Consider the following 23100-nt stretch of genomic DNA (forward strand, 5'->3'; position numbering starts at 1 on the left):
AACAATGTCGAACTCATCGTCTGATGTGATATCCATTTGCTCCTGAAAACGAATATGTGATAACATAAGACTAAATAACATTCGATGTAAACATTATTTATACTACAAAAAAAAAGTAACCAAAATAAACAAATATGTGATAACATAAGACTAAATAACATTCTCGTATTGTTTGATTATTATAGTAAAACAAAAAATGCAAAACAATGAATGTAGTTCTCATATAAGAACACTTATTTAATACAATTGATTAAAAATTCAAACGCACGAAATATTTGGAGCTCCTCCTGGATTAGAGCCATAAAGTAGATCATACTCGTAAGTGAGCCAACAACTTTGAATATGTGGATCTTTCATCGTTGCAAACATCTCTCTCTTCTCGCGACTCTGAAATAGTTTGGTCGCAAAAAGCCACGTTGGATCTCCGATTACAATACCAGGCAGTGACAAAACAACTTCCATTACTTCAGCGATACTAGTACCAGGCATCTCTTTGCGTACTACGTATACGGTGTCGCTACGCTCTTCTGTTGCCTTCACAAGACGCTCGATTTGAGAAGATAATTTAGCCGCTCCACTAACTTTGCTCCGTCCACCAGCCTTTTTAAACTTTGGAAAATTATTGATGTCTAGGGGTTTTTGTTGTTGTTATTCAAACTCTTTTGAGGATTCGGCTGACATACAGGATCCTCCGATTCATCACTTCTTTCTTCTAAGTTGTCAGCACTAGGAAATGCCTCACTACCACCGTAATGACGAGGGTTAGTTGTAGAAGAAAATGCATACGCTCTAGTTGCAACTATATCCTTGAACATCGTATCCAGTTTATGTTCGAAATCGGGAGAAATGCCTTCTTTGCGAAATTTTCCGAATTTGTTATTCTCCTACAAAAAGGTGGTATCTTAGTTATAATATAAATTTTAAGTTTGTAAATTGATTTGATTTTCGATACAAACCTTTATTTTACTACGCCACCACTCTTCACTTGCGTCAACAGTATTATTGTTATCATTCCATCCAAGGCCAGTTTCTTTTCCGATCAATTGCTTCCAGAGTTTCCATTCACCTTTCAGTAACTCCAGCTTATTTTTCAATTGAGCTTTATCGTATCGCCTCTGTGTTTTCTCGGAAATATTTTTCACCATATTCTCTCATCCAACTTTGGTGAAGCTTGTTCCCGGTCGATTTCCGGCTTCAATCTCCGCAATACAGACATCGCATAAGATTTCAACCGCATCATTATCACATACTGCTTTTGTTCGAGGTCGTGTATCTTGATTTTCAGTCATCTACAAGTATACATTAAATTCAAATAAATTTTTAGTAAAGCAATAAAACAATATTTAAAAAAATAGTTATTTGTACTACATAAATATCTTCGCACGTATTTTCGCATTATAATAATAAAGAAAATAGATACTTTAAAAAAGGGTAAACAAAAGAAGGAAAAATAATGAGCTCTGCATTAATATTATGGAGAGCTATGCATGATATTATTTTTACTATTAAAATAGTTGAACTATGATTTCAATTAAATATGGTCAGACCATTTAAATAAGTAAATAAAAAATACATTCATAAATTCCATAAAGAAAGAAAAATATACAACTTTTTTCCTTCTACCAAATGATATAGGGCAGATACATTTAAAATTTATTTATATCTATATAATTATATTACTATGAAATTTATTTACATCAGCTTTCAAAATAATTCATTATGAGTATATAGATATATAGATAGAGATAATTATATTACTACCAAATGAATTATATTATTGTTTTGACTAATATATAATAAATTAATAATACAATAATGTGGGATATAACATATAAAAATAGTAAATGTTAAAAAATAGTAAATATTTACAGAGTATCAACTTTTTTCTCATACCAAATGATATAGGGCAAATACATTTCATAAAAAAAACTTCTCTTTTTTCTTTTTATAACACATATTTTTGGCGGATTGAACTCTCACGGGTATTCTTTTTTCAACTTGAAGCGCATATTACTTTTATTGTTAAATTTGCCATTTCCAAAATAAAATAAATTACAAACTACACAAGAATTGTTTTATGCAAATAGTAAGATAAAGGACAAAAAAGAAAAAAGTAAAATGTTACACCGCTCCTTTTCTTAACTCATTCGGTGGTGTTAGACTTAACCAAAGTTAAATTTTCTCTCTCAACATTTCAAAACCTCACGACATTTTCAGAGAAAGAGAGCGACCGAGCGAGCGTATTTCGGGGGGGGGGGGGGGGGGGGGGTATTGAGCGAGCGAGCTAGCGAGTGAAGGTTTTGAGCTGATTTGTTCTTGAAATCCGTTGTGCTCGAGATTGTTCTTAAAATCATTTAGCTGATTTTTAAGTGGGGGTATTAGAGTTTTGGGTTTCCTGGTTTAGGGGTTTCTAGGTTTTTGATTTTAGGGGTTTGGGGGTTTTGATATTTTCTGGTTTGATTTCAAATCCGGGATTATTTTATTAGTGTTTTGATCTGTTTTTTGTTTTGTTTCGCCATTGGGAGCTTTCCGCGCCTCCCAAAACTGTAGTCGAGCTCGCCCAGCGTCTCCTCCAAGACTATGTCGTCTTCCCGTGGAAGAGCGCCAGAGCTCGGTTGATCTTCTGCTCCAGGATGAACCGTTCCTTCAGAGACGCCGCCGACTTGAGCCGCTTCATCAGCTCTCCGATCAGTGACAATTGTATTTTTATAATTATGTATCAAGACACAGTATAGAAGATGAACCGATCTATGATTTTTTTTATTATTAATTTGTTTTCCCTGAACATTTTAGATTTTTTGTGTGCATGACATATCTGAGATATATATATATATATATATATATATATATATATATATATATATATATATATAGGGAAGAAGAAGAAGAGGCGATGATCCAGAATATGGCAATAGAGAGAGAGGGAGAGGTTCGTTTTTGTTACTGTAAGTGTTATATAAGTTATCTGAAACGTCTATTGAGTTTATTTAGAAACACTAACCTTGATTATGTTCTTCAGGTTCTTGGAAATATTCTGAGACTGATTAGGAGAGTAGCCGTGCGTTGGACAGGTTTGATTTTGTAAATGTAACCTCTTGTATTTTCTGAAGTCGCAATATGAGAGATGTTGAGATTTCTGTTGAGATTCTGAATTCAAATTATTTATTCACTTAATTTGCTGTTGAGAAATTTTGGGATATCTGTTTACGTTTTCTTCTTTGCGACTGAGTTTCTCTATGTCCGATAGGTTAGAGAAATTTTAGGATCTGTTTACGTTTTGAGGATATATGAGGATAATAATGTAATTGTGTATCAGGAGGGTTAAACGATTTTAGAAAAAGCTAGGATTCCTAGCTTTTAAGAGTCACGTACAATTTTAGAAAGCGCTTTTGAAATTTTTTCTACAAACTATTTAACCAAACACTAAAAAACGGTTTAGTTTTTTGTAAAAACAAAACAGCCTAAAATAAGCTATGCCAAACACACCCAATAACAATGCTATGAGAGCAAATACCTGCGGCAGATTTGATTTGAACTGTCCATTCGTCAATAACCTGAATTAGTAGTCAAAAAATCAATTTCACATTTCAATCACCTACCAGATCATGTGTATGAATGGGCATAACAAAGATTTACATGGATGAAAAGAAATGACTGAGTATGTAACAAGGCACAAGTATTTACATTTATAGGTGTATTGTTTTGAAGAAAGCCTTGCTAGACTTGCTAGAGAATCACATAATATTAGTTGATTGCAGGCGAAATGTGCAAGTACTTCAGTCACCACTTGGAAAATTTCAACCTATATTCACAAAAACAAGTCAAAAACTTTTGTGCATTTTAAACAAATTTCCACAAATTTGAGAAATGAAATGAAATATAATTATTTACAAACTCTCATTGACTATAAAGTCGAGCTTGACTTGAAGTTTAGCTTCAAGTAGTCTTCTCATATCCACGTCCTCCAAAACTGTGTCACAAAAAGAACGGAAATGAAAAACAAGATCCATCAACTCTTTCAAGCCCCACAAACTATTAGCATGGCTAACCAAATATACATTTCTTATCCTAGACCGATTGCCATAATCGATGAAAAACTGAGCTTGACAAACCATATATACTGAATCATATATATAAATGAGAGTGTGTGAGAGAGAGAGAGAGAGATGAACCTGGGCCAATAGGATAAAGGATGGAACAATGGCGGTGGTGAGTGTAATAAGAGAACGCTGCAACACCAAACTGTTAAAGTAAAAAAAAAATGTTTAGAGGTAAGGAACTAAAGAAGAACATAAATAAAAACAAAATCAAATCAATCAAACAAAACGCTGAAAGAAGAAGTCACTGATTGAGGTCGTTGGCGGCGAGGATTGATAAAGTCACTGAGCGTAGATCGGCGAGTGAGGTTCGCGTCAGGCGGAGGAGAACGATCGAGACGAAGGAGGAGATTATAAAAAAAAACAAAACAAATGGTTACAAATAATAATGGATACGGAAATAAGCGGGTGAGAAAAGTAGGGTCTCCTATACCTCGTGGTGGGGACGTACGGAATTCAGAGAGCTCAAACCCCTATCTTCGCCGCAGATTCACAAGAGCCCAACTCCAGGAAAAAAAATACCTTCAAAACCCGGTGGATAGAGCCGATGAGACCAGACGCTAAGATCTTCAACCTCGTGCTCGGCGGCTGCGTGAAGTTCGGGCTTGGGTTCAGAGACGAGAGGGTCGCGGAGTCGATGACCCGGGCCGGCGTTGTAGCTAATGCGAACTCGGTCGTCGTCGTCGCGAGGACCCACAAAATGGTCGAGACAGACTGAGAGAAAGAGAGAGAAAAGGGTCGTTGAAAGTTAGTGAGATAAAGTGAGAGAGAGGTGGAGAGGTATTTGACTTTTATTTTTCTTTAATAGCTATAAAATTAAGTCAGAGTAAAATTTGAGTTCTTCAAAGTTCAAACTTCAAACAAAATCTTTAGAGGTAAAATTTCCCTCCTTCTAATATTAGTGAAAATTTGACCCAATTTGACCAAAAAATTTGATGAGTCTATTTAAAAGTTGAAAAATTACATGGACAATTTTTGTTACAAATGAATAGTCTTTTATTATCAAATGATTAACGTATTCAAAATTAAAAAATAAACGTAAGTTGCCTTTTTTGTTACTAATTTTTTTAAATATAATTAATCACTAATTACGAGATTTAAAATCATCAATAAAAGTCAGTTGTTAATTTCTTTTAAATTAACTATAAAACATGAAATTGTTATTAAGAATGAAACGTGGGTTATGAAAAGTATTAATCAATGGCCTACACACTAATTGAGTAGCTTTATATATAAATGTCAAAACTAATTGAGTAGATTGATTTATATGTGTTTTATTTATTTATTTATGATAATACAACTATATATATATATATATATATATATATATATATATATGTATATGATTCTTATTAATTATGAAGGCAATTGGTTATGGCTCCTTTTGTTGGAATAAAGTTAATAAATATTATTTATTAACATGTGGATGACTGATTTTGTTTGCCAAAAATCGGACCTAAGGTGAATGAGAAATTGACAAGGTCGAGCTGGACGAAGTGACTAAGTCATTATCCAGCTCGACTAGGGAGGTCGAGCTGGTCGAAGTGACTAAGTCATTCCAACTCGACTAGGTAGGTCGACTGGACGAAGTGACTAAGTCATTCCAGCTCGACTGGACGAAGTGATGAAGTCATTCCAGCTCGACAGGGCGAGGCCAACGTACTCGAAGTGACGAAGTCATTCCGGCTCGACTGGACGAGCTCGACTGGAGGAGCTCGACCAAACGAGGTGACGAACTGTACGTTTGAGAATTAAAGCCAACGGTTTGTGTGCTTTAACTCAATGGTTTTTTGAGCTTTAAATGAGCATTATAGCTGTGTAATAATGCCATTAAAGCTGAAAAACGTTGGACTGTTCGCATGGTTTGAATTCAGAACGTTGTGTTAAATGGTTGTAATAACCTGCGTTAAATGCCTTTAAGGCTGGACGTTTTTGAATCGACATAACCTAGCCTTGGCCTATATAAAGAGACTTCAGCTCTCATTCAGAACACACACAAAAAGATATATGAATTCCATAATTCTCCCACTGTTCCCGAGCTCTCTTTTTCCCAGAAAATCTTTTCTTCTGTTTGTCGTGGTGGTAGTTTTCTCACAGGTTCTAGTTCGCCGAGAGACAAGTGTACTGGTGCTAAGCTTGTCTCTGCTAGTCGTCGTATCCTGGGAGGCTTTCGCTCTCGTGTTCCAGCATCCGTGGGAGAGCGATAAAAGCTTCAAGGAAACCGTCAAACGGGCCTCGGCTAATTTTTCCAGTTTTTTGGTTTTTCCCGGTTCACAGGTTTACCTGGTTTTTGTAATTTTTTACGTGTAATTTTCTTTCCATGCAAAGTGTCTTAATTTATTTCCCATCAATTTTAATACAATATTGCTAACAATCTTGAAGCTTTTACTGGTTTAAGACGTGTTGCGAGGAAAGGAAAATAATTGGTTTCTTCATTATTTTCGAATTTGATTTCAAGGTTACTGACTTGTGAATTTCTTTTGTAGAAAATATGACTAACACTAATGACACAACGATTGTGACTGGTGATGGGAGCCTCACCGAGAATCCCTCCTTGGTGAACACCCCGCCACACTTGATTAACATTGACCAAATCCCCTTGGCTATGGAACAAGGCTCAATGGCGGCTACGGCCGGGAACGGACCCGCGGGTCTCGTTCAACCGATGGCGGGTTTGGGCCTAGACGGTCCAAACATGGGTGTGGCTCGAGGGCCTCCCACGGTGATGCCGGTCGAGAGGCCTGGGAAATTTGACGGGCTCAACTTCAAACGTTGGCAACAAAAGATGGTTTTCTTTTTGACAACCATAGGACTTGCTCGGTTTTTGACCGAAGATCCTCCGGCCACTCCGCGTGAGGGTGAAGCCGACCCACAAGTGCTTCGGGCCTATGTGGGGTGGAACGAATCCGACTACCTTTGTCGTAACCACGTGTTAAATTGTCTTGCCGACTCTTTATACAACGTGTATAGCTCTAAAGCCTCATCTAAAGAGCTTTGGGATTCGTTGGATCGCAAGTACAAAACCGAGGATGCGGGCTCTAAGAAGTATATTGTGGGTCGCTTCCTCGAGTACAAAATGGTGGACACGAAGACCGTGGTGAGTCAAGTGCAAGAGCTTCAACTCATTTTCCATGAGGTTCAAGCCGAGGGAATGACTATTAGCGAGTCTTTCCAAGTTGCCTCCGTGATAGAGAAATCGCCACCTGGGTGGAAGGAGTTCAAGAACTACCTCAAGCACAAGCGAAAGGAGATGAGTCTTGAAGACTTGGTTGTGCGCCTCCGTATCGAGGAAGACAACCGTGGCTCGGATAAAAGACTGAGAACTGTCTCCGAGCGAGCTAATGTCGTCGAACATGACGAGAGCTCGAAGGGTAAGAAGCACACCCACAAGCTTGGAGTCAAGGGAGCGACGTTCAAGAAGAAGGGCCAACAAAAGATTGTTGGTAAATGCTACAATTGCGACAAAGTCGGTCACCGAGCTGTCGATTATAGAAAGCCAAAGAAGAAGAAGGAGGCCAATGTCGTGGAGGATGATAATGACCTCCTCGTCACTGTGGTATCCGAGGTCAACATGATTGACTCGAACCCGAAGGAGTGGTGGCTGGACACTGGAGCAACCCGCCACATCTGCGCTGACAAGAACTCCTTCTCCACCCTTGACTTGCTAGGAGATGGAGAAAAGTTGTTCATGGGCAACTCTGCTACCTCTGAAGTCAAGGGGGAAGGTGAAGTCTTCTTGAAGATGACCTCTGGGAAGGAGATGAAGCTCACCAAAGTTCTCTACGTGCCTGATATGCGGAAGAATCTTATTTCTGGGACTGTACTGGATAACCATGGATTTAGGATGGTTTTAGAGTCTCAAAAACTTGTATTGTCTAAGAATGGTATATATGTGGGCAAGGGCTATGTCAAGAATGGCATGGTCAAAATGAATGTAATGGCCATCAAGGCAAAAGACATGAATAAAACTTCTTCTTCCGCTTATATGATTGAGTCGTCTAATTTATGGCATGGTAGACTAGGTCATGTAAATTATGACACACTGAGAAAATTGATTAATTTGGAGTGTATTCCGAAGTTCAATATTGACTCAAAGCATAAATGTGAAATTTGTGTTGAAGCAAAACTCACGAGAACATCCTTTCATAGTGTTGAAAGAAGTAATGAATCTGTCGACTTAATCCATACTGATTTGTGTGATTTAAAGTTCATGCCCACGAGAGGTGGTAATAAATATTTTGTGACTTTTATTGACGATTGTACAAAATATTGTTATGTATATTTGCTTAAAAGCAAGGATGAAGCAATTGAGAAATTTGCTATATACAAATTGGAAGTTGAGAATCAACTTAATAAGAAGATTAAGAAAGTGCGAAGTGATCGAGGAGGTGAATATGTTGAACCATTTGGTGCTTTGTGTGCACAACATGGAATTATTCACGAAGTCACTCCACCTTATTCTCATCAATCAAACGGCGTGGCCGAACGTAAGAATCGCACTCTCAAGAAGATGATGAATGCGATGTTGTTAAGTTCTGGGGTACCCCAAGAAATGTGGGGGGAAGCGATCTTGTCTGCAAATTATCTTCTGAACAAGATACCCCGAAAGAAGGAGGATAAGTCTCCGTCTGAGCTATTTATAGGAAAGAGACCTTCCTATAAATACTTACGAATGTGGGGGTGCTTGGCCAAAGTAATGGCTCCCGCTCCTAAGAAAATGAAGATAGGACCAAAAACTGTAGATTGTATCTTCATTGGGTACTCACACCATAGTAATGCATATAGATTCCTTGTGTATGACTCAAAAAACCCCGATATACACAACGATTCGATTATGGAATCTAAAAATGCTTCGTTCTTTGAACATGTATTTCCTTATAAGTCTAAGGAAGATGAACCGAGTTCATCAAACCATTTTCTTGAGGATATTGAGGAAATAACTCAAGATAATGATGAAGAGTCCGAAGAAGAGATAGAGTCCGAGGGACTTAGACGAAGCAAGCGAGCGAGGGTAGAAAAATCATTTGGTTCTGATTTTTTCACCTATATGCTGGAGGCTCCACCTCTAAATTATAAAGAGGCCGTGAACTCTGCTGAGGATCACTTATGGAAAGAAGCCATAAGAAGTGAAATAGACTTTATCATGCAAAACCACACTTGGGAGTTGGTTGATCTTCCTCTTGGAAGTAAAACGCTTGGATCTAAGTGGATCTTTACGAGGAAGATGAAAGTCGATGGCTCTATTGATAAATATAAAGCACGACTGGTAATCAAAGGGTATAAACAACAAGAGGGTGTTGATTACTTTGATACTTATTCTCCCGTGACGAGAATAACTTCTATTAGATTGATAATTGCAATTGCTGCATTACGCAATCTTGAAATTCATCAAATCACTAGTACAAAACAGACCTTTGGGTGCGACTTTTTTCGCACCCAAAAGTCAATTTTCGCACCCAAAGATATCTTTAGGTGCGACATTTCCGCACCCGAAAGTTCGCACCTAAAAGTCTTGGGTGCGAAAAGTCGCACCCAAAAGTCTTGACTTTCGGGTGCGACATTTCGGTGCGACTTTCCGCACCTAAAGTCGCACCTAAAATGTCACCAAAATCCGTGGAAAAGGTGGGTAAAAGAGCATTGGGACCCGATAGTCAAAAGTCGCACCCGATAGTTAGTTTTGGGGAAAAAAATAGTACTTTAGACGTCGCTCTATTATAAAGTGACTTTAAATCTTTGAAAAATGTAATTGTTAACTGTGATTTAGTTGTCATCTGATTTGAAAGTGACTTTGATTCTTAATTTATTTATAAAATAAAATGCAATTAAATGACATTACTTGATTTAATTTAATGAAACATGTTACAAGCAATTAAGCAATTAAAAATAAAAGGCTGAATGAAACTTGTTATATTGAATTGCTTAATTGAAAAATAAAAATTATACCTAAATGGTCCATAATACACAGAATAAAAAAGTTGTTATAGCAATTCACAAGTTCAAGCGATTGGTCTCGTTAATAAGAATCATTGCAGCCAAGCCACAGAATGAGTCGAGGAGGCGGCAGAGAGCGGAACAGCCTCTCCACGGCGTGGCACATGCAACACCCTCCCACTCCGAACACCGCTTACTTCAATAGAATCATTTTTAAACAAAACAAAAAAAGAGCAAACTTCACCTCGCTTGCTGCGGCCTTGAAGCGGACATATATTACAGATGACTCCACACCTTCAGCAAAAGATGCTTTACTGCCACTACTACTACGCATTGCTTATTGGACCTGATGCAGAAAGGAGTAACCATATACAGATGTCATGTTTATGTCCCATAAACATCACAGCATGCAACAATATTCTTATTTGGATGAAACATATAATATATATCAGTAAGGCTTGGCGATTACCAAGACACTGAAATAAAAATTTATTATTATCATTATAGAGACTACTATTATTATAGGAAAATTTAGAGCTGCAAATCACAGTAATTACAATTTAATACTGAAATTTGTTGATACGCAAGGAAAATATTAAAAACAGAAATGGATGAGTGGTAACAAATGGACAAAACCTTACCAATCGGTCACATGCATCGTGAAGGGTCTTAGTCTTTGTTGCTACAGCGTGATGTTGCAGTTGGAGCTCATTAAATAGATCTAAGGTATCATCCACCTGTAGAGCAGAGAGTTCAACCATTTACTAACATCAAATAAATAGAATGGATCTTTGGGAACTTAAAAATAATCATGGATCTGTAAGGGTAACACAAAATCAACTGACGTAGTATGCCATCACAAGTGTGTATTTCCAAACAGAACTCAAAATTCGAATATAAGAACTTACACAATGAACCACACGGCCAAGTGACCAAAATCAACCAAATTCGTCCAAAAATTTAACCCAGCCAAGAAATCTGAAATCAAATGACAAATTCAAGTCATAACCATCAAAATCGAGCTCAATGAACATCACAACCAAGCCAAAACCTCAAATTTCACTCCGAAATCAAAACCCCCAAATCAAACTCTCAACCCTAACTTTCGAAATTCTTGGCTAAGAATGAAATGTCCTTACCTTGCTCGCGAAATCAACTCCCGGACGTTACTTCTCTCGCTCTCCGGCGTCTCCTCGTGAGCGGCGCGCTCAGCGGCTCGCGGCGGCGCTCGCTTCTTCTCAGCCCGCGCGCGCGTCCAGTGGCCCGGTCTCGGTGGCTGTCGGCCTCGCTCTTCCTCCGCGGGCTCACTCCCTCGCTCTCTTCCTCTCTCTCGGCCTCTCGGTCTCCATCGACTCTTCTCTCGGCTCTCTCTCTCTCATTCTCTCGGTCTCTCTCTTTCCCTTTCTCTCTTCTTTTCTTTTCTTCTTTCTTTTTTCCTTTCCCGATGCTTTGGTGAAAACAAATAAGAGGGAATCCCTAAAAAAAAACAAATAAGAGGGAACAAAATCCCGCTAAATTTTTAGACCAAATGTTTTGGACTTTTGGGTGCGACTTTGTCGCACCCAAAGGTATGATAAACTTTTGGGTGCGACTTTTCGCACCCAAATTTAAAAAAATCAGCGAAATTTTTTGTGCGACTTTAGTGACATTTGGGTGCGAAAAGTCGCACCCAAAAGTCATCCGCACCGAAAAAATGTATTTGTAGTAGTGAATGGATGTAAAAACAGTCTTTCTTAATGGAGATCTCGAAGAAGAGATCTATATGAATCAACCTGAGGATTGTATTGCACCTGGACAAGAAAAGAAAATCTGTAACTCTAGTCAAGTCGCTTTATGGCCTTAAACAAGCCCCAAAGCAAGGGCATGAGAAATTTGACAATGCTATGATGTCAAATGGATTTAAGATCAACGAGTGTGACAAATGTGTGTACATTAAAACCACTGAACATGGATATGTGATTCTGTGTTTATATGTAGATGACATGCTCATAGTGGGGAGTAATGATCGTATGGTCCAATCCACAAAAGATATATTGAACTCAAGGTTCGATATGAAAGATCTGGGAATTGCTGATGTAATTCTGGGGATCAAGATTACCCGAACACCCAATGGGATTGTACTGGATCAAACACACTACGTTGATAAAATTCTAGACAAGTTTGGAAAGGACGATTTTGGAGTCTCGAGAACTCCCATAGACATTAGTCAACACTTGTCTAAGAATAAAGGTGAAAGCATCTCTCAAATTGAATATGCTAGAGTGATAGGCAGTCTCATGTACTTGATGAGTTGCACGAGACCGGATTTAGCCTACACCGTGAGTAGACTAGCTCGATATACGAGTAATCCAAGTGCTGAACACTGGAAAGCAATCGTAAGCGTTTTGAGGTATCTACGATTCACTCGTGATTATGGTCTACACTATACGAGATATCCTGAAGTAATTGAAGGTTACACTGATGCAAGTTGGATATCTGATATTCAAGATTCAAAAGCCACGAGTGGTTATGTATTCACTCTGGGAGGTGCGGCCATATCTTGTAAATCCTCCAAACAAACTGTGATAAAGAGATCCACGATGGAATCTGAGTTTGTTGCATTGGATAAATGTGGGGAAGAAGCCGAATGGCTAAGGAACTTTGTGGAGGATATTCCTAATTGGACAAAACCGATGCCTGCAATATGTGTATATTGTGATAACCAATCTGCTATTGGTAGGGCACATAATGTGATGTATAATGGTAAGTCTAGACATATCCGTCGAAGACATAATACTATTAGACAACTTCTCTCATCTGGAGTCATTAGTATTGACTATGTTAGATCCAAAGAGAATATTGCGGATCCGCTAACCAAATGGTTAAATAGGGACCAAGTAGAGAAGACATCCAAAGGAATGGGGCTAAAGCCCATGGAAAATAAAGCCAAGGCAAAGGAAACCCAACCATGATGACTGGAGATCCCAAGATCTTGGTTCAAAGGGACAACCTAATTGTCAAAGGCTAATGTGAGATCACTGTGGGGGAAAACCCCAAGTCCTATTCCTATATTAAAACAGTGACTCCCGTACGAGGTTAAGCTTAGAGCCTTTAATGATTCTGTGAAATCGGAATGTTGAGATTTCGAATGAGTAATGCGGGATTACTCTTGATAAAAGAATCACCTATGTGAGAGAGAAGTGGGGCCGCTTCGAAGGAGAATTAATTGGGCTTAATTCTTTAGAAACTCTTGCAGAACCAGGCTGATGTTCAGGGCCAAAATGAACATAACAATGAGAACTGAACCTGTGTCAGGGAAATATCAGTGGGGGATATCTTTATCGTTTATACAAAATGGCTAACAGTTCAAGGACAACGTGTCTACTGAGTAGTCAGTAAAGATGGCATATCTTTCCGAGGGAAGGTTCAAAGGTTGTGCCTACCTATCCTATACTGGTATTAACCGTAGAATCTATCACCACATCGAGTCGTGTCTTTTTAATTGTCGTCTCAATTTCATTCATGTGGGGGATTGTTGGAATAAAGTTAATAAATATTATTTATTAACATGCGGATGGCTGATTTTGTTTGCCAAAAATCGGACCTAAGGTAAATGAGAAATTGACAAGGTCGAGCTGGACGAAGTGACTAAGTCATTCCATCCAGCTCGACTAGGGAGGTCGAGCTGGTCGAAGTGACTAAGTCATTCCAGCTCAACTAGGTAGGTCGACTGGACGAAGTGACTAAGTCATTCCAGCTCGACTGGGCTAGGTCGACTGGACGAAGTGATGAAGTCATTCCAGCTCGACAGGGCGAGGCCAACGTACTCGAAGTGACGAAGTCATTCCGGCTCGACTGGAGGAGCTCGACCAGACGAGGTGACGAACTGTACGTTTGAGAATTAAAGCCAACGGTTTGTGTGCTTTAACTCAATGGTTTTTTTAGCTTTAAATGAGCATTATGGCTGTGTAATAATGCCATTAAAGCTGAAAAACGTTGGACTGTTCGCATGGTTTGAATTCAGAACGTTGTGTTAAATGGTTGTAATAACCTGCGTTAAATGCCTTTAAGGCTGGACGTTTTTTAATCGACATAACCTAGCCTTGGCCTATATAAAGAGACTTCAGCTCTCATTCAGAACACACACAAAAAGATATACGAATTCCATAATTCTCCCACTGTTCCCGAGCTCTCTTTTTCCCAGAAAATCTTTTCTTCTGTTTGTCGTGGTGGTAGTTTTCTCACAGGTTCTAGTTCGCCGAGAGACAAGTGTACTGGTGCTAAGCTTGTCTCTGCTAGTCGTTGTATCCTGGGAGGCTTTCGCTCTCGTGTTCCAGCATCCGTGGGAGAGCGATAAAAGCTTCAAGGAAACCGTCAAACGGGCCTCGGCTAATTTTTCCAGTTTTTTGGTTTTTCCCGGTTCACAGGTTTACCTGGTTTTTGTAATTTTTTACGTGTAATTTTCTTTCCATGCAAAGTGTCTTAATTTATTTCCCATCAATTTTAAGACAATATTGCTAACACCTTGAATTAGATTAAATTGAATATCGTTCTTTAAAATTAAATAAAATTAATTATCTTTTTAAAGTTCTATAACATTTGATGCAATATGAATTGAATTGAAATCCAATAAAATTGAATATGATACGTTATTATGAGATGATAGTTATTGTCAATTGAAATTGTTCGATATGAATTGAATAGAATTAAAATAAAACAAAATTGAATATGATACGTTATTATGAGAATATAGTTATTGTTATGTCAATCTTAAGTTATGATTTTTCAATATGAATTTAATTGAAATTCAATAAAATTGAATATGATACATTATTATGAAACTATAGTTATTGTTATTGTGAATTGTGATCGTTCGATATGAATTGAATTAAAATTGAAATCAAATAAAATTGAATTTAATACGTAATTATGAGACTATAGTAATTGTGATTGTTCGATATGAATTATGATTCTTATTGCTCCCGTTAAGTCAATCGGTATACCATTGACTATATGTTATCATACATGAATTGATATTTATACGAATATACTTTATTTTATTACATCATATTTTCTAATATCAATTTTATGTTTATAATTATAATTTTTTTTATAGTTATAAATTTATAATTTTACATATATGATATTAATCGTGTTTAAATGGATCGTAATCGTGCTACTACCCGTAATCGTGTTAATTGAATCATATTCGTGCGGGTCGTAATCGTGTTTCGTGTCGACCATTTAATAATCGTGTTAATCGGTTTTTTATCGTGTTACCGTAATCGTGTTAGCGTGTTCGATCCAATTAAGAACCGACCCGTTTATTGAGATCCAAATCCGCTTTAAATCGTGTCGTAACCGTTTCGTGTTTCGTGTCCGGACCAAATTGCCACCCACATATAAAGACCTCAATGTGACCTTCCGGATTAGCCCCTCCCAGAGCTCCGTCGGTGCCTCCCGGGGCTCCTCCAGCGCCTCCCGGAGCTCCGCCTACACCTGAATTTATAGTGGTTCACTTTCAATGCGAAAGCTACATCCACTTTATCGCTGCATATATTCATTATAAACCCAATAGGGAGGTATTTATATACAAGTGTTTCTTATTTTGGTATGACTAGAATACTACCTATGGAACCCCTTTTATATACTCAGGAGCTTACAAAAGTGATTATCCCTACCCGATGTGGGACTTTTCTATTACTCCTATAAATTATGCTCCATCTTTCTAACAGCCGATGCCTCCCGGAGCTCTTCTAGCACCTCCCAGAGCTCTACCGGAGCCTTCCGGAGCTCCTCCAACACCTCTCGGAGCTCCGCTGGTGCCTCCCAGAACTCTGCCGACGCCTCTCGGAGCTCCGCCGATGCCTCCCGGAGCTCTGTCGGCGCCTCCGAGAGCCATAGGTGCCAGGTGGGGCCTGTAACAACCTCCATTGACGTACTGCTTTGAGGAAGGATATTGATGGCCGTACGCCTATGGGACCGGTACCGGGACTGGATGCAAGGAGGAAGAAGAAGAAGTTGCCAAGTTTGAGAGTTGATGATTCTCGTGCCTGTCTAAGGCCAAGGTGAGAGATCGTCCAGCTAAGACAGATTCTAAGTGAAAAGAGAACCCAGAATTAGAGATATGGTATTAATACAAGAGACTCGGAATCAGAGAGAGGGTTTTAGTTCTTTTACCATTCATTGTCTTGAGAGCCTTCTTTGCTTCTTCCTCGGGAGAATTAATATACAAATTAATTTTTATATTATGCATACTTTACTTATGAATAAATAAAAGTAAGTACCAAAGCAATCCTTTAATTCTAGGCATGGTAGTTGATAAATCAGTAGGTAGCCACACTTCTTAACTCGCTCACATATTCTGCAACTCCTAATTTTTTTTTTTTTAGGAAAACAGTTGGTTTTATTAATGCTCTCTGGAAGTGGCGGCCAAAACAACGTCTGTGATACAGCAGGGAGGGAAATCAAACCAAGTCGCCAGAATACAAGGCTGTAAATTACATTGAGCTAGAGAGTGAGAAGCGTAATTGCCTCCTCTTTTTATAAAATGAAAACTAGAGTTCGTGTGAGCCGCAAAGCTCCGACATCCTCGATGATGAAACCAACCTCGCACGCCGCTGGTTCCTGATTTCGGAGAAGTGCAATCGCAGCCTTAGAGTCTGATTCCAGTTCACACGGAAAAAGACCACTTTTTAGCCCCCAAAACCATCGACGCCTTAGGCCTCGCCTGCGACGAACTTTCCTCCCAGACCCGTGAGAGCCCCGACGACTGGCCTGCTTCCGATCTGTGATGGTGCTGAAGAGTGCCAAGTCCTCTTGCAAATTCCTCGCTCTGTCGAAAGCATGGGAAAACTCACTTCGGGATTCGTGCTTGGGAAAACTCCTATGTTTATTTCTTCATGGATATGCTAGGAAAATCACAAACCTTGTTTAACTTTTAAGATCTTTTACATGGAAAAAATTATGGCGCTAGTAAATTGCAACAACGACACCAACACGTAGAGCAAGCAAATATTTTTTTTTAAAAAAAAACCTAAGGGAGAATGCATTTCTACAGCCTATGGGGTTTGAACCCAAGACCTCTCAATTGAGATTAGCTACCACCGTAGAGCAAGCAAATACGCTGGTTTTTTTTGTTTAATAAGTCTCATTTCTTTTTTCTAGAATACAGAAAATAACTTGAAACACTTTAGCTAGTATTTACTTGAAGAGATCCACGGCGAGACCTATTGAGAGCCTCTGCATATTTCAACAGCTCGGATTGGTCTTTCAAGCTCCTCAGTGTCGGTAGATCCAAAGAGAGCCTGGGCAACGAAGCAGGCCTCGGAGGATCTTCTTCCTCCAGTTCATCTTTCCCTCTCACGACCCTCAAGAGCTTGTCGAAGAATCTCTTCCCGGTCGAAGCGTGATTGGCCTTCTCGGACGAGGACGAGGACCCACCGACCCGACCCGAAATTATCGAAATCCAACTCGGATTTTGGGCTCAGAGACTTGCTCAGGTCCCGAGCCACGACTTCGGCGGCTTTCCCATCCCCGGGCCGGTGGCAGTCTCTCAGCTCGTATCTCAGGCACGCGTTGTTTATCCACCGCAGATACACGAGCTCCTCGATCTCCGAGCACAGCTCAGCCTGGAGTCGCTCGATCTCGCTCTTCAGCTCATCGTTCTCTTTCCTTGCCCGATCGCCCATCTTCACCAGTACAAAGATGACACTAAATCAATAAACCACGAAAAACAAGAACACGCATGTAGTGGAATACCCAAGACCTGAAAAAAACAAGGGCTGATGAGAGGAATTCATGGAGAAATTCAAATCCAAACCAATTCAATTCACGAAAACTACAACAAAAAAGAATTTGGATGCAAGCCCGATTCTCAATGTCTACTGAAGTTAAATCCTCAGCTCTCATAGATCAAATAACTTGGGCACTGGTAGAACACCTACTTCTCATACGTGGTATCTTTTTTTGTTTATAGTGGTTTTTTAAAAAATACACTACAAACGAATTTTAGAAGGGAAAAACTAGACCTTTATTTAATTGTTAAACCGTGTGTCTATTTTCTTATTTATCTTTTATCATTTTACAGTAACTTTACGAGAACTAATAGTACCTCGGGAGATTCCAGCTTCCGGGTCAGATCTGAGTTTTCGAGCCGCAATGTCGAATTAGAATGGTTCAGCTCTTCGATTTGGCCCTCCAATTCCCTATTTCAGTTTTGTCAGAACGTCCGAGTTGTTCGCGAGAGACTAGTACTCGTCTTCTTCAAACTTGGAAACTCTTTGCTTTAGACTCAATATTTGTTCCTTGTTCTTCGAGGCTTCGACTCCGAGTCTCTCCTTGAGATGCCTGATCTTCGCTCTCGCCACGTTGAGCTCGGTCCCCCAATCGAGCCTTATCGGCAACTTGGGCCTGAAGCCTCCGGTTCTCGGCCGCAGAGACTCGATCTTGAGGCTCAAGATCCATGCGTTCAACTTCAGCTGGTTCCGGAGCTCGGCCTCAGAGCTCTCTTGCTCTCTGAGGCCGTGAAACTCGAGAAGCTGTGCCTCGAGAGCACTCTATCTCTCCCGCAGAGTTCTCACAGTGTGTCGAAGATCAGCGATCTCGCTCTCGACAAACCCTTCCGAAGTCTCTAGCTCATATTCCGAAATATCGAATTCCTTGATGAGGTCTTCGAGTTCGGGAAAAAGAGAGGTGTTTCTGTCTACGTCGCGATCGCTTTTGGGAGAGTCTCCGACTAAGGGCTACTCATGAAAAAAAAAAAAGTGAGTTCCATTTGGAAGGAATCACTGAAATTCATCTTGTTTCCACAAATTTTGCAACACCAAAAAAAATTGATGCCACCAAATGAAAAAACCACAAATTCATCATAACATGAAAAAGCAAGTAAAATTAAAGTCTTTGGATTTCATTTTTTATTAACCTGAAAGAAGTAAGTGTTTTGGTTCAGAAGTTGAAGTATAAAATATAACTCAAATTAGTATTGAATAATGGACAAGCTTAACATTCTATAGAAAAGGAAAAGGGAAAAAGAAAAAAGAAAAAAGAAAAAAAAAACACAAAGCTACATCTAATCACAGTCACAACTTTAGACCAGAAAAGGACATGAAAATCCCTTTCTCTGCCAAATTTGGCAACAAAAGTTATACTGAATAATGACCCACAAAAAAAACAAACAAACGTTAGAAGAACATAGTACTCACATGTGTTTCCGATGAAACCGAGGCCATTGTCTTCTCATCTTTTCCACTCGAATCACTTCCATTTCCAGTGCTAACAATTACTACATTATAAATCATGATCGAACGAATAAATAGAGGGAAAAATAAAACGAGATTAAAATTACTAGTAAGAGATTAAAAAAGACCTGAAGATCTTCTTGGTCTGAGTCTGAGACGAGAATAGACAAGACTCGCTAAAGACACAGTCAAAGCCAAAGCCAAACCTACTTTCACTATTACAGGCTTTATATCGCTCTTCTCTTTCATTTCCACACGCCTTTTTTTTCTTATTTCAATAGACAACAAACATACAAAAACTCATAAACCCTTTGGTCTTCTTCTTCTTGTTCTTCTTCATCATCCATGTTCCTGGTCAGAAGGAATAAGAGAGAGCTTTGAAAAAATATATTGGACCAGAAGGAAAAAAAAATTGGGATTTCTAATTAAGAGCGGATAAAAACGACAGCAAAGTTTAGATTTTGTTTTGAATATGACTATGATGTGTGTATGCATATAGCCAAGGTTTTAAATGCCGTTTTTTGTTGTTTCGAGCCACCCGATTTACGAAAAATCGATATGTCGACGAAAAACCGAACGAAAAAAATGTGGAAAAAGGTAAATGAAATGCCGTTTTCAAATGAGGTTTTCGGTGGAAAACCGACGTGTCGACGGAAAACCGAATGAAAATAATGTGGTGACACAAACGAATACATATATATTTGTAAATATAGTCCAAATTTCAATCCATTTTATTTCAAATTTTAAATCAATTATTTTAAAGAAAAATTAGTCGATCTAAGCCACATCAAACGTTGCAATTGTAATCTAGCCAACTTTTCGTTTAATTTTCTAATCTAGCCAAATTTGATGGCGTGTCATATTTATGTAAGATGGTATTTACTATATTAGCATTGGTTTGGTTTCAAAAATACTAGCCCACGTTTTGAAACTTGGCTTTGTAGCCGAATTTGTTATATTCGGTTTATATTTCGAATTTTAAAAAAAATTCTATACTTGGCAAAGTTGGTTATTTAGCGTTTTTTTCTTTAATGAACATTATAGCCGTGTAAGCAAATACAATGTAAATGTTTGTAAATTTTTGTTAATCTCCGTTGCTTTGTTAATTTCTGTTAATTATGGTAAATTTACATATGTGCAGGTAGAGCCGATTTCTTTCATTTCCTTTAATACGCATTTAATACGGTATTTTTGTTTTCCAAATTTATTTTCTAATTTTGAACGAGATTTTATCATAATTACGTGTATTCATTATCTTGTTTGACTTATTCAATCAAATAAATATTTTTTTCCCTTTTAATTACATCACCGAATCTCATATTATGAATTCAAAAAGCTAAAATTAAATTGCTGAAATTATAGCCGTGTAAGCAAATACAGTGTAAATGTTTGTAAATTTTTGTTAATCGTTGCTGATTTGTTAATTTCTGTTAATTATAGTAAATTTTTTGTGCATTTATTGCATTAAATTTTCTCTTTTAATTACATCACCGAATTTCCTATTAAATTAGCTAAATATCCAATTAAATTGCGAAAAAAATCTGAAATTAATTGGCTGTATACAATTCAAACCGGTCAAATGTGGGCTAGTGTTTTGATAAAGTAAGTATAAGAAAAAGGGTAAATTAGGTATTTTATATCCGTAAATTTCAGTAAATGGCTAAATTGCAAAATTTACCAAACGTTGGCTAGATTTTAAAAACCATGTTTCAAAATTGCTACGTTGCTAGTTTACCCTATTTTAAATTACGTTCAACTCCAACAATTTCATCTCAATATGTCAACCAAATTCCATTTCAACATGTCAATAAATACTATTAAAACTCTAACAATTTCAATTCAAACTCTAACGATTTCATTTCAATTCAAATGTAACAATTTATATTCAAACTCTAACGATTTCATTTCAATTTAAAATATAACAATTTAAATTCAAACTCTAACGATTTCATTTCAAACTCAATTTTATTTCAAACTCTAACAATTTCATTTTAGTATGTCAACAAAATTACATTTAAACATGTCAATAAATTTCAACAATTTCATATCCACATTTCAATTGATTTCACACAATCACAATTCCAACATTTCTATATCAACATTTCAATTCATTTCACACAATTACAATTACATTTCAATTAATAAATATTCCAACAATTTCATATCAACAATTCAAACAATTTTATTCCAGTCATAAACTAGGAACAAACACACACAAAAAAAAAAAAAAAAAAAAAATCGCCGGAAAAAATAGTGTTTCGCCGGAAAAAATGGTGGTTCGCTGGAAGTGTCAGAAAAATCTGAAAATAAATATATATATATATATATATATATATATATATATATATATATATCATAGATCACAACATTTCAAACAACTTTAACGAATTACATTATGTTTAAAAAAAGAAATCAATGCCGTTTTCGACACCGTTTCGAGTCTCCTGATTTACGGAAAATCGACACGCCGACGGAAAATCGAAAAGAAAAAAATGTGGAAAAGGTAACTGATATGCCGTTTTCAAATGTTGTTTTCTATGGAATACCGACATGCCGATAGAAAATCGAACGAAAATAATGTTGCAAATAAACTCTATATACTAAAAAACTTAATTTTTTTGTATAATACTTTTAATTTTCAAAGTATACATTGACGGATGTACATTCAATGTGATAGCATTTAACTAATAACAGAAATGATATTTGACAATTTGGTATAACCTTTTATATCGCGACTCTCACTCTATTTCTCTATATCCCACTCTCTTTCTGTCTATCTCACTCTCTTTCTCTTTCTCCGGCGACGACCTCGCCCCGGCCACTGCGCGCCGCCCCTTCTCGTCGCCGGACCTCAACCTCTCTCTCTCTCTCTCTCTCTCTCTCTCTCTCTCTCTCATTTTCTCTTTCTCTCTCTCTCGTGTCCCTCTGCTCGCCGCCCCTCCTCCGCGCCGGAGCTCGCCGTCCCCTCTTCAGCCGAACACTGAGCTCGCGCGCTCTTTCATCTCCATCCTCTCTCGCTCCTCTCGCCTCCAAATTATCCCGTGACGACTTGACCCCGAAAGGTCTCCCATGAGCCGGACTAGGGATTGTGGGTCCACCGTCCAGAAATGGTCCCGCCCTCGGCTCTCTCGGCTGAGTCGATCATGCCCTCGTCGTGGACTCCACTGTCCAGAAACGGTCCTCAGCCCTCGCTCTCGCCCTCGCCGGCCTTGCCCTTGCCCTCGTCGGACCTCAGCCCTCGCCGGCCTCGCCCCGTCACAGCCAGAGCCCTGTTCTTCACGGCAAGCTCTCTCTCTCTCTCTCTCTCTCTCTCTCTCTCTCTCTCTCTCTCTCTCTCTCTCCCCCTCCCTCCTTCTCTCTTTGACTCTCTCTATCTCATGCTATGTATCAATCCCCGAGCCTGAGTCCGACGCTCACTCTCGCTGCCCTCTCAACCGAGCCCGCGAGTCTCGACGACCGTGAAACGCCACTGCCTCTCTCACTCACTCTCGCTGCCCTCTCAGCCGAGCCGACGAGACTCGACGACCGCTGCCGCTCTCACTCACTCTCGTTGCCCTCTCAGCGTAGCTGCCGAGCCGAGCCCCGACGTGAAGACACTCTCGGTTTCTCTCTCGCTCTCTCTCAACAAGTACATCTACTTAGTAACAATTTTTTCAACTATCTTTAAATCGAGGCATTAAAATATATTCAATCGCAACTAATTTTAAATTAAATAAAACCTCAACAAAGAATCAACTATAGCTTCATTAAACCTCAACAAGTTAGTAATAAGTAATTTTGTGACAAGTTAAAATTATTAATTTGTGACAAGTTTAAATTAGTATATTGCAATTACTTAAAATGAAATTATAATT

The 23100-nt window shown here is 38.5% G+C and overlaps 2 protein-coding genes across 5 annotated transcripts; both read right to left on the reverse strand.

The window, feature by feature from the left end:
* Positions 1-258: 258 nt before the first annotated feature.
* Positions 259-1145, reverse strand: LOC149384712 (L10-interacting MYB domain-containing protein-like). The gene is made up of 3 exons (XM_089626134.1): positions 957-1145; positions 684-884; positions 259-600 (listed from the first exon to the last, which is right to left on the reverse strand). The coding sequence occupies exons 1-3, from the start codon at positions 1143-1145 to the stop codon at positions 259-261; spliced, it is 732 nt and encodes a 243-aa protein (XP_089482260.1).
* Positions 1146-16916: 15771 nt separating this feature from the next.
* LOC149384713 (protein CHUP1, chloroplastic-like) lies at positions 16917-19647 on the reverse strand. Of its 4 annotated transcripts, none has more exons than XM_089625046.1 (4): positions 19375-19647; positions 19211-19290; positions 18121-18744; positions 16917-17775 (listed from the first exon to the last, which is right to left on the reverse strand). In XM_089625046.1, exon 4 carries the CDS (start codon positions 17696-17698, stop codon positions 17357-17359), a length of 342 nt encoding a protein of 113 aa, XP_089481172.1. In that variant the 5' UTR covers positions 17699-17775; positions 18121-18744; positions 19211-19290; positions 19375-19647; the 3' UTR covers positions 16917-17356. The 4 variants fall into 4 exon arrangements, with proteins under 4 accessions (XP_089481172.1, XP_089481170.1, XP_089481169.1 ...); XM_089625044.1 differs by having other exon boundaries at positions 16917-17698; positions 18121-18751; XM_089625043.1 differs by having other exon boundaries at positions 18121-18751.
* Positions 19648-23100: the final 3453 nt, after the last annotated feature.

Source organism: Urtica dioica, chromosome 9 (genome assembly GCF_054948205.1).
Source record: "Urtica dioica subsp. dioica isolate 48M chromosome 9, U.dioica_male_clone48M_v1_H2, whole genome shotgun sequence".
NCBI classification, from domain to species: Eukaryota; Viridiplantae; Streptophyta; class Magnoliopsida; order Rosales; family Urticaceae; genus Urtica; species Urtica dioica.

Excerpts from the sequence above, each read along its gene's own strand:
- LOC149384712 (XM_089626134.1), bottom strand. The coding sequence starts at position 1,145 with ATGGTGAAAAATATTTCCGAGAAAACACAGAGGCGATACGATAAAGCT. Across the intron at positions 885-956 it reads GGTGGCGTAGTAAAATAAAG|GAGAATAACAAATTCGGAAA; the intron begins GTTTGTATCGAA and ends ACCTTTTTGTAG. Across the intron at positions 601-683 it reads GTGATGAATCGGAGGATCCT|GCTGGTGGACGGAGCAAAGT; the intron begins GTATGTCAGCCG and ends AAGTTTAAAAAG.
- LOC149384713 (XM_089625044.1), bottom strand. The coding sequence starts at position 19,495 with ATGAAAGAGAAGAGCGATATAAAGCCTGTAATAGTGAAAGTAGGTTTG. Across the intron at positions 19,291-19,374 it reads CAGACCAAGAAGATCTTCAG|TAATTGTTAGCACTGGAAAT; the intron begins GTCTTTTTTAAT and ends TTTATAATGTAG. Across the intron at positions 18,752-19,210 it reads CGGTTTCATCGGAAACACAT|CCCTTAGTCGGAGACTCTCC; the intron begins GTGAGTACTATG and ends TTTCATGAGTAG.